The 11,946-nt window shown below is 29.5% G+C and overlaps 2 protein-coding genes across 2 annotated transcripts in view; both read left to right on the forward strand.

The window, feature by feature from the left end:
• The first annotated feature begins 779 nt into the window (after positions 1-779).
• Positions 780-2,657, forward strand: LOC115033871. Its single transcript, XM_029488436.1, has 5 exons — positions 780-1,114; positions 1,233-1,433; positions 1,501-1,599; positions 1,667-1,765; positions 1,833-2,657. The coding sequence occupies exons 1-5, from the start codon at positions 1,038-1,040 to the stop codon at positions 2,419-2,421; spliced, it is 1,065 nt and encodes a 354-aa protein (XP_029344296.1). The 5' UTR covers positions 780-1,037; the 3' UTR covers positions 2,422-2,657.
• Positions 2,658-5,252: 2,595 nt separating this feature from the next.
• Positions 5,253-11,946, forward strand: part of LOC100162404 (nuclear cap-binding protein subunit 1) — an 11,802-nt gene continuing 5,108 nt past the window's right edge. The window contains exons 1-10 of the mRNA XM_001947422.5: positions 5,253-5,546; positions 7,636-7,733; positions 7,971-8,156; positions 8,624-8,817; positions 8,882-9,275; positions 9,354-9,451; positions 9,536-9,775; positions 9,837-9,974; positions 10,041-10,144; positions 10,208-10,455. Coding sequence (XP_001947457.2) covers positions 5,504-5,546; positions 7,636-7,733; positions 7,971-8,156; positions 8,624-8,817; positions 8,882-9,275; positions 9,354-9,451; positions 9,536-9,775; positions 9,837-9,974; positions 10,041-10,144; positions 10,208-10,455 — 1,743 coding nt within the window. The 5' untranslated portion in view covers positions 5,253-5,503. The remainder of the gene's footprint in view (positions 5,547-7,635; positions 7,734-7,970; positions 8,157-8,623; positions 8,818-8,881; positions 9,276-9,353; positions 9,452-9,535; positions 9,776-9,836; positions 9,975-10,040; positions 10,145-10,207; positions 10,456-11,946) is intronic.

An 11,946-nucleotide genomic window follows, 5' to 3' on the forward strand; every position in this document is an offset into this window, starting at 1 on the left:
ACCTTCCTAAAATTGTACAAAAAACATGTTTGTGGTTCTAATAACAGTTATATTTCGTCATGACACAGGAAAAAAACTAGAAGCCACTAGAGGACTTGTTCTGGTTAGGTTAATATTTAATTAATACTGGTCAGAGTTTTACCTAAAAAAACAAAACCTTATTGATCCCCATAACAGGCATGTTTCATAATATTATTTTCACGCAACACAGATCACTGTTAATTCATATTCGATAGGTTATAGGTATTATACTCGGTATTATATGAGTCAACCAAGTCAAAATAACGCTCAAATTTCTCATATACTTAACTATACTAGTATTATACTACTTACTTGCAATTATTCCCGACAGAACAGTAACGAACGTTCGTCTACCACCGATAAATATTTATACCTACTTTAGAATTAAAACACAAATCGATCGTTAAAATAATCGTCTTAAATAGTAAAATTGTTTGTTGCTAAAATATACTGTTGGCATTTTATAGAAACGTCACAAAAAAAAAGGTAAACGTCGTCCGCTGCAGCCACAGACTATAATGACGTAGAATAATAATATCTATTTCCATATCTATGGCTGCAGTCGATAATAACGTTTCGGTGGACGCCGAGTGGACCGCGGTCTAACGGTATACCATTGTAGTGGTAACGTCGTATAATATAGTATAGGGCCAGTTGTACCATCTCTGATTAAAGTTAACCGGAGTTTAATCGGCCGAATTTGCCCGGTTAAATATCTGTTATCAGCTGATTAAGCTTAATCATATTTTAACCTTAGATCATATACTATGGATAGAGCTACTGGCTAAATATTTGAAGTCAACATAACTATGGTGAATTGTGGCAAATACGCATGCGCGCAATATACATCTTGCGCAGTCGCGACGGCGCATAGTTTACCCGTCGGCCGTAATCACCGCTGATTTTGACAGTGATAAGTTATCACTGATAACAAAGAAACAAAATTCCTGTTGTTTTTTTTTATTTAAATTTTAAGTTTAAACCTGACTTTAAACTAAATTATTATTTATTTTAAAATGAATAATAAAAACAAAAATGCTTGTAGGTTTTGCCTTAAAACTCCAGCTATGCATCCAGGCATCTCTTTACACTCGTAAGTATTTAAATAATAATCAAATCAACAATAAGTACCTACCTAAGTAAATTATTTTGAAAAAGTTCTTACACTTGCACAATATTTTTAATATATGTCACTGTTTTATATTTATTAGATTTCCTAGTGACACTAAAATTCGAAAATTGTGGCTCACAGCTTGTGGCATTCGAGAAGAGGATTTCAAACATAACTTAAAACTTTGTTCACTTCACTTTGAAGAAAATTGTTTTAAATATAATGCTGTAAGAAGATCCTTGAAACCTGGTTCAATACCAACTAAGCTTTCAAGTAGAGCAAAAAGTTTTTTTGTATCTGGGTATTTATCATAAGTTTTTATTTTTGATTAAAAATTACATAATAAGTAAAACACATTTTTCATTCAGATCATTTTGTAACTTGTCAAGTGCCAATTCAATGGAAATACAACCTGATGATCAAGTTGCCTCAACTTCAAGTATAACAAAAAGTCTTTTTGAATCTGGGTATTTATCATTAGTTTTTATTTAAAATTAATAATTACATAATAAGTAAAACACATTTTTCATTCAGATCATTTTTTAACTTGTCAAGTGCCAATTCAATGGAAATACAACCTGATGATCAAGTTGCTTCAACTTCAAGTATAAGAAAAAGTCTTTTTGAATCTGGGTATATATCATTAGTTTTTATTTAAAATTAAAAATTACATAATAAGTAAAACACATTTTTTATTCAGATCATTTTGTAACTTGTCAAGTGCCAATTCAATGGAAATACAACTTGATGATCAAGACGCTTCAACTTCAACTAATATCGAAGTTTCCAGTACTGAAGTGTGGAATGCTCAAGTATCCAGTTGTGAAGCGTTCAATACAGAAATGACTGAAGATTCTTATACAATTACTCCCAAAAGAAAACGAAGGACGTATTATATTGGTGATATAAAATCTCCTGACTTATGTACTCCCCGCAGAGCTAAAGTTCATTTTAACAATGCTAAGTTAAAAATTCTTAAAAGTCGCAAAAGAATTAAAGTTTTGAACCAAAAAGTTAATCGACTAAAAAAGAAACTCTCATCAATGGCTGATTTATTTGCACATTTGAAAAGTAAAAATCTGATAACAGAAGAAGCACACGATACAATTTTGGTAAACACTAAACATATTTTTGGTCGGTGTATTGTTATGTGTTTAGTTTATTTTTATTATTATTTAATTCATCACAATTTACAATATACAATTGTGTATAATGTTCACAAAAAAAAATTTAAGAATTTTAAACTAATAATTCTAAGAATAACAATTATATACAATATATATATTTAATATTCCATTTGTATTTTGTTATGGTAAATGTTAATTAGATGTATGTCGTTGTAGTTTTCTTAACTGTATTAGAATAACAATTATTATTTATTTATTTCCATTAGAATGTAATGTTATGGTAAATGTTAATTAGATGTGTTTTTAACTTTTCCTCCTAATAAATGTATTATTTATATGTGAAAACTCTAAAAAACTTAGTTTAATTTATACTTAACCCACCTCTTCATAATCCTGGCTATCCTACTGTAAACATATTTATTTTTATAGGTAATGGTTATTGTATGAAATATTATGTAAAATAAGTGTCAATAAGTGATATATTATTATTTATTACTGTTTTTAAATGTGTAATATTTTTAACTAAATGTTTCATACATATAATATATTATATTCGATTTTGGGTTTTAGAATACAACAAATGAATCAATAAAGGAAACACTGGGTAGAAGTTTAAAATCTAAAAACGCCAAATACTCGCCAGCAATGCGTAGTTTTGCATTGACATTACAATTTTATTCATCAAAGGCTTACACATATGTTCGTAAAATGTTTAACAATTTATTACCACACCCTGCAACACTAAGAAAATGGTATACAGTCGTCAATGGCAACCCTGGTTTTACTAGCGAAGCTTTCAAAGCAATTGAATTACGTGTAAAGGATAGTAAACAACCAGTAGTATGCAACATTTGTATTGATGAGATGGCAATACGAAGACAATTGTCATATTTTAATGGTAAATTGTATGGTTGTGTTGACTTAGGAACTGGCAATATAGAAAATGACCAGGATAATGTACAAGAAGCTACTAATGCTCTAGTCTTTATGGCAGTATGTTTAAATGGTCATTGGAAGGTCCCAATAGGGTATTTTTTGATTCATAGTTTTTCTGGTAGCGAGAGAGCCAATTTATTAAAACATTGTTTAGAGTTATTCGCTAATACTGGAGCAAAATGTCATTCCATAACATTCGATGGTGCTCCATGCAACTTATCCATGTGTACATCATTGGGAGCAAATTTTAACTATTATTCACCAGATTTTAAACCATGGATAACTGTAAACAATGAAATAATTTATATTTTTTGGGATGCAGCTCACATGCTTAAGTTGGTAAGGAATACCTTAGGCGACAAAAAGATTCTTATCAATGACAAAAATGAAGAGATACAATGGAGCCATATAGTACAATTACTGGAAGTTCAAGAATCCAAAGGTCTGCACGCTGCAAATAAATTAAAAAAAAATCATATTAGATATTACGAGAACAAGATGAATGTCCGTTTAGCTGCGCAAACTTTGAGCTCAAGTGTCAGTTCAAGTTTAAAGTTTTGCGAACAACTAAACGTTTTAAAGGGAACAAAGGCTACATCTGAGTTTTGTGAAATTTTTAATGATGCCTTTGATATTACAAATTGTCGAAACAAATTAGCAAAAGGGAATTACTACATTGCAATCAACGATAATACTTTACCCAGAATAGAATCGTTTTTGGAAAAATTCAAATTGTATGTTGAACAACTGAGGTATGAGAGAAAAATCCATGAACTTGAAGGTGAAAGTGTGTTAAAAAGTCAAAGAAAAACCGGATTTTTAGGCTTTATTATATGTATTTCTAATCTTATTAATTTGTTTCATTTGGTTAAACGTTATGGTATGACTTACTTACTAAGTTATAAATTAAGTCAGGATCACGTAGAAGTATTTTTTAGCGCTATGAGAAGCCGTGGAGGATATAATAACAATCCCAATGCGATTCAATTTCGCACAGCATACAAACGTCTACTTGTACGGCATGAAATAAAAGGATCGGAGTTTGGCAATTGTTCTCCACTTGAATGTGCCAGCATCTTATTTGTTGGCACTAGTTCTCGAAAAGACGCAGATGCAATTTGTGACATACATTGTGACGAAAATGAAGAGGTCTGTTTATTTAATGAATTTGACCATGATTATTATGAAAGATTACCGATTCTAGAAGAATATGTAGTTGATATAGTAAAATATACTTCTGGCTTTATTGTGAAAAAAATCAAGAGTAAAAAAAATCTTTGTGACATATGTGATTCACATTTAACATCAAATGAAGATGTAGATACATCAGTATTATTAGAAATTAAAACAAAAGGAAAGCTAATGAAAGCATCAGCTGATGTTCACAAAATATGTCTAACAGCAGAATATATATTTAGACTTCACACAAACATTTTGCTGAAAGACAAAAACGTAAAACAAAAACTTTGTATTAAAACAATGAACGAAATAGGTATGGATTCATCCATTTTCAACACTCAAATAATGCTTAACCATATACTGACCCAGAATATATTTGACAATCATCGGACTCAACTAATTAAGCTTATTATAGAGCATTACATTACTTTAAGGATGCATCACTATGTTAAACAGCACAGCCAGGCAACAACTGGGAAAAATATTAGAAGAAAATATACTAAATTAATTTTATTTAAAAACCAATAGCCATTAGCCACTATGGTCTGTGACCACTATTCCATGTTTAAATTTATTATGGTGAATAAGATGAATATAGAAATGTTTTTAATTACTTTATTGTATAGAATTTATTGTACTTATTAATATTTATGCATACCTATTGTATTTTAATTTTTAATATTTAATTTCAACCGTGGACAAATTCACGTAAACAGTAAAATATATGTAATGTCGTAATCACTAATCACGTATCATATTTTTATTATAACGATTACGCATGCGCAGTAGGTGGCGCATGCGCAATAGATTTCGGTCACCTTAATAATGTTGTCTTCAACTCGTTGTACACGTTTATATTGCAGTGGCTCTATCCATAGTATATGATCTAAGCTTGTCGGTATAGTTTACGGTTTGTGTTCGCCAATCAGTGCTCAGTATTAATTACTGCATTCTGTGTTTGCTGTTCACTATTTAGTATTTAGTATTTGTATTCAGTTGAATTCACCGCTAAGTACAACAGCCGTACAAGATTAATTGCAAAGTCTTGAAACTCTCACCGAGTTTTCATCTACGGAATTATTTTTCCGTATTTTTACTTTCTGATCGTGCACTGCGGTCTTAAACTAACATGAGCCGCCGTCGAGTTCATGACAGTTACGAAGATGTGTATGGTAAGTTTTTTAATTTTTCTTACACACATTTAAGCGACGCTTAAAGAGAACTTGTGGTCGTGATTTACTACACGTCTACAAAATTGGGTAATAATGATAAAAAAAAAATAAAACATTAGGTTACTTAACTTATCAATTGAATAATTATTCAGGTCTAGTGTCACCGACTTGTCACCCGCTTCTTTTCACAATGCCCACACCTGATTTATTCCATAACAATAACTAACAATGGGGTATATTTCTACTTTACGGGACACCCTTATTTTGTGTTTTTTTTTTTTTTTTGAAACTTATGTAGTTAAGTACACAGAAAATGATGGTGAAGTCAGAATTTGGGGCTTGGACTTAGTTTTGAAGTTATAACACTTCAGGCACTTCAGGCCGTCGTGGCCCAGTGGTGGTATGATGACTATGCCATTAAAGGTGAACCGAGCTCGAACTCGGGTCTAAGTACATAGTATTTTGCACTATTTACGTTGTATCAATGGTACAATTGATGACCTGGTAGACAACTTACTTTATGTTGTGTAATTGTGCTTTTACACAGCAAATAGGGAGATATTTTCGATTTTAATGTCCGAGCGAGCGTAGCGAGCAAGTGGCCATGCTGGCAATAAACGTATACTTTAAAAACAATATTTTTGAAAACCTAAGTTCACCCGTGGTAAATAACATATTTTAGAAAAACAAATTTTACAACATTTTCTTGAAACCTATATTACAATTGTTAAAATCTTTGTTTTTCAAAAAAAAAAATACAACGTGCATACGATGAGTTTCGAACGCCGACACACAGGTCCATGGGCCAATGAGTGATACTACCTCTGCGCAACTGTTCTACATATAAATATTAAGCATTATGAGTATTTAAGGGTTATTACATAAAGTTAAAACTTCAATTAGCTATAACTTCGAAATTAAGTCCGAGCCCCAAATTCTGATTTCACCAACATTTTTTTTTACCCAAAAATTTCTAAGTCCCCCCAAAAAAAAACACAAGAAAAAGGGTGTCCCGTAAAGTAGAAAAGTTCCTAACTCAAATTCAATTAAAACGATCGATTATGCGTTTGCGTGTGAATAAATGTTAACCTAACCATTGTGGATTGTTATGGTATCAATATCAACGTTTCAACAAATTATAGATATTCAGCCGTGTCCCATAGATCTAATGTTCAAAATATAATTTTCATAGGTAGGTAACTATACAAATTATACTTGTATAATCTTAAAGTTGTTTTAAAGTAGGTACCTACAAATTTTTAATATCATAGTACATACCTAACAATTTTTAAGTAATCATTATACAATTGTAAATTGCTGATTCAACTTATCCTGAAAGACGTTTATTTTATCATCATTATGACTAATTTTAAGTATGTGTAGTCATACATTATAGTCCATAGACCACAGTACTGTAACTCTATAGACAATAGTCCATACTTTGTGTATAATAATATTATTTAATGTCTAATCTGTTTAGTTCAAACAATGAAAAAGACAATAAAATAGTTAAGTAGAACCTGAATGATATGATTTAGTATAAACTCTACCTATCTGTAATTTCTACAGAATATATTATCAAATAGTAATCAAGTACATTTTGAAGCTGATGTACATTTGATTTTAAAAATATTTATCTTGGTTTAGGAGGTAAATATTGTATTTAACCAAATCAAAATAAATCAGTTTTTACAACTTTTTTTCGTTGCCATGTGTCACTTTTACTGCTATTAATCAGTTATTTTTGTAGGTTTTCATGAAATAAATTGTTGTAATTTATATTAAAAATAATTCAAATAATGTATATACCCGATATTTTACATTTTATATTCATGTTCATAAAAAAGTATCAACTGTTTATTCAATTAAACTGTATACCTAATATAAGTAATTATATTGCTTACTTTGGTAATCACAATGTACAGTTGTTTATTTGAAAAAGTAAAAATATATATCCAAGTTAATTATTGTAATCTACTATAATTATTGTAGTCTACTATAATTATGTATAATAATTAGTTGGTATTTTCAATTTTAAGTTGTTTTATTATTTAACTTAACAATTATTTATTTTTATTATCATTTTTAGGTGCTGATCGAGGCTATAAAAAACGTCGTCGTGGTGGGTCCGAAAGTAATGATTTAGAAGATAGATTGGAAAGTCTTGTTCTTAAAGTTGGAGAAAACGTAATTATTTTTGTTTATTATTAATAAGATTCTTTTTAATAAACATATATTTTACCTATATATAGGCTATAATATTGAAATAACTACAATTTCATTTTATTGTTTGTTATGATTTCATTAATTTAATTGTTTAAAATATTTAAATATTTTTAAAAAATTTTGCAAATTATTTAGCTTAATCAATTATTTTATAATATATTATTAATAATTTAATTTTTTGATTATTTTTATGAACAGACTACTAGCACAATAGAAAGTAATTTAGAAGGTTTGGCTAGTGTACTCGATGGTGATATACAAAACTTTAAAAAAAAAGTACTCAAATTATTAGTAGAATGTGCAGTTAATATGCCGGAAAAGTGTACAATTTATTCAACATTAGTTGGCTTATTAAATGCTAAAAATTACAATTTTGGTGGCGAAGTAAGTGAACTTAATATAATAATAAAGTACAATATTCGGTACTGGTTTGTTATAGTCCCACCCGAGAGTGTGAAATCCTTATAGGTATTACACATTATAGGTTTTTTTAAATCATATATACTGATACACAAACGGTATAACAATAACCCCTACAGTATTAGTACCTTTGTATTTGTTGTCATTCAATTTACAGATATATTTACAGATTTATTTACAATTTACAGATTGATATTAATTTTAAAAAAATGTTAACACAAGTGCTCAATTTAAATTCTGGAAACTTTAATTAGTATTAATATAATAATATTAATATCATTATACTCTTTTTTTGAAATATATTAGTGGCAAGACTAAAGTTTTCACACACCTGGACTGGGATATAACAAACCAGTTCCCAATATTCTTATTGTAGGTATTACTTTATAATGTTTGTAATAATAATCATACAATTTTTTTTTATAATTTAGTTTGTAGAAAATATTGTACGTTCTTTCAAAGATAGTTTAAAAAATAATTCTTGGAATGAAGCTAGAGTAGTTCTACGTTTCATTGGTGATTTGGTGAATTGTCATGTTGTGTCAGCTAGTTCATTTGTACAATTAATGGGTAGTTTATTAGATGTTACTAAAGAAGATGGAGTTCCTAATGTACGCAAAGACTGGTAAGTAAAAGAATGTTTAGTTGAAAATTATTACTGCAACAGTTGATGTATTTGTTTGTAACAGGTACTGTTATGCTGTTATGTCATGTTTACCTTGGGTTGGTAGAGAACTATATGAGAAAAGAGAATCACCTCTTGAAATGTTGTTGACAACAATTGAGGTATATTTGAATAAACGTCCAAAAAAGCATGTTAATATGCTGCGGATTTGGTCCACAGATGTACCTCATCCCCAGGAAGAGTACTTGGAATGCTTGTGGAATCAGGTTAAAAAACTGAAACACGACAGTTGGACCGAGACCATTATACCAAGACCCTACTTGACGTTTGACAATGTTTTGTGTGAAGCTCTTCAGCATAATTTGCCACCAATCGTGCCACCTCCTCATCATAATGCTTGCGTATATCCAATGCCATGGGTTGTATACCGAATGTTTGATTATACAGATGTCACAGACGTGAGTGAATATTGATTAACATCATTATTTAAATTTAGTTTTTTATATTTATTTTAAACCAATATTATATATATTAAGGGTCACATTATGCCTGGAGCTCATTCCATTGAACGATTTTTAGTTGAGGAACATCTACAACAGATAATTGATATGTCATGCAAAAATAGAAAAGAATGGTAATATTTAACAAAAAATTACACCCACATTTATATTTAATAAATATAATACTTGGATGTTTGAATTTATTTTATTATTTCTAGTGCAACTAATTTAATGAATTTCGTACACAAAAACAAAGTACCTCTAGAGTATTGTATTGTTGAAGTGATATTCAGTTTGATGTTTCACCAGCCCAAACCAAAGTATTTAGAAGTTATGTTTGGATCTGTCTTTATTGAATTATCTAAATTATCGACTAACACAATGCCACTTGTGTTGGCTCAGACAACAGAAATATTATACTCTCGTATAGAATCTATGCATGTCTGTGCTTTTGATAGGTATGTCATATTGTTACTGATTGTTATTTGCAACTTTTTAATGAGCAATTGTGTTATTTAGGTTTGTATCATGGTTTGCATACCATTTAAGTAATTTCAAATTCAGTTGGTCCTGGCAAGAGTGGGCAGATTGCTTAGCCTTGGATCCAGAACATCCAAAACCAAAGTTTGTGCGTGAAGTTCTTCAGAAAGCCATGAGGTACACATACCTTGTACCAATATTGTAACAATTATTAATAATTAAAATTTAATTGGTTATTTTTAGATTATCATTTTATGAGCGTATGCGTGATATTGTTCCTCCAGATTTTGAACCTTTATTACCCGAGAAACCGGAACCAAAGTTTAAATACGCAATTGAAAAGTCGTGTAAGATGTCAGATTCTGGTTGTATTACAATATTGAAAATTTTAATTTTATTTATTTGTTCAGCATTACCTGGTCAATTTTTATCAAACACATTACTTACTAAAATACGTAACAAGACAACTCCTGAAGATATAATTGAAATATTAAAAGAACCATTGATGTCGGAAAATGGAGAAATTTTGGAGCCAGCAGACATTGGCATCTCAAATCCAACAAAAGTTGATGCTTTTGTACAAACATTGTTGTTTATAGCTAGCAAGTCATTTTCACATGCTTTTGCAGCAATCACAAAGTTCATTAGTGTATTTAAGGTAAACATTTTTATATTCATAATATGGTCTATACTCTATATCTAGTGTTGGGTAAGTTACTTTTAAAAAGTAATTAAGTTACTTTACTCGTTATGCTAATAAAATTACTTTACTCTTCAAATAGAACAGTAACTACGTTACCTACTTTCTCATTACAAAAAACGCTAATTTTTTTAACTTCTAAGCAATTTATTTTTATCATTTTATAAGCAATCTAACAAGAAATACACAATAGTAAAATAGTATAATTTGTGAAAGATGACAAAAAAAAAAAAAAATTATACACACTCGATATGGCTGTTGGCTGGTGAACTGACACCGAATATAGAATAACAGCTCTCAATAATTGTGTTATTAATTATTATATATACAAATAAGCCGTTTCTAATAAAGGGATAAATGGATATAATCTATATATTATATAAAAGACAAAAAATGTTCGCATCTGACTATGTCCTATATACATTCCTAAACCGTTCATTTGATTCCGATGAAATTTAATGCAGAGATAGATTAGACCTTAGGAAAGAAGATAGGCTACATTTTGTCTCATAAAAAGGTATATAATAGATACAACCCGTGGATGTTTTCAAACGGATTTTTTTTTTAAACCACCCGAAGGCTGGTTAAATTATAATTATTTACTATTATTATATGGTCTTTAACAATACATTTAAGAGGTGTACATAAATATTGTATATTAAATATTAATAAATTAATGAATACATTACATATTTAGTAAATAAATACGAAAAAACATGTTTGGGTCATTACTCCCAGTGGAGAGGTCCCAGCCTTAGTCTAATAATAAGTCATATGGTCTTCGGGGTTTGAGACAAACAGGGATTTGAGATTATTATCTTTGTTTATAAATGGTTAATATTGGTTTTAATAATAATAATAATTATTATTATTATTATTATTATTATTATTGGGATAAGCCTGTGTATTTTATTACAGAATGTATTGACTTTGAACCACGGTCTGAGTGTACTATTTTTTTTTGCATTTTTTGATACTTTAAAGTTAAACTATACGTATGTACGCACCATGCAGGGTCCGCAACTTACCCCAGGGAGACTGCTCGCATAATCACAAAAACCTAGCAATAGCAATGCATTGTTGGTCCAGCTACTAATTTATAATACTGAAATGTAAATATTTTAATTTATCATTTATCAATCCATAGCTAGCAAAAAAATAATATCATACTAATGTGAATTGTAAATATTATAGTAATAAGTATTATAATTGAATAGCTTTTGTACAACTTCAATTCTTTAGAATATTAAAATTAAATAACAGTAATAAATAAAAATAAATTGTATAGATAATAGATATACTGCATTAATATGACGACTGTGCCCGTATTACAATAGTTAAACTAAGGTTAAACCGCAGAATTCGGCCTGCAAAATCAGTGAGTTAGTAGGACGTTACACCTACATGTGTTGTCTCCGTCTCACAAATGTACAAATCCATAAAAAGGAG

The sequence above is a fragment of the Acyrthosiphon pisum genome, chromosome A1 (assembly GCF_005508785.2).
Source record: "Acyrthosiphon pisum isolate AL4f chromosome A1, pea_aphid_22Mar2018_4r6ur, whole genome shotgun sequence".
Classification (NCBI taxonomy): Eukaryota; Metazoa; Arthropoda; class Insecta; order Hemiptera; family Aphididae; genus Acyrthosiphon; species Acyrthosiphon pisum.

Bases quoted from the DNA above. Each gene is read 5' to 3' on its own strand.
- LOC115033871 (XM_029488436.1), top strand. From the start codon at position 1,038: ATGAATAATAAAAACAAAAATGCTTGTAGGTTTTGCCTTAAAACTCCA. The intron at 1,115-1,232 runs GTAAGTATTTAA...TATATTTATTAG, and splicing joins CCAGGCATCTCTTTACACTC to ATTTCCTAGTGACACTAAAA. The intron at 1,766-1,832 runs GTATATATCATT...TTTTTTATTCAG, and splicing joins AAAAGTCTTTTTGAATCTGG to ATCATTTTGTAACTTGTCAA.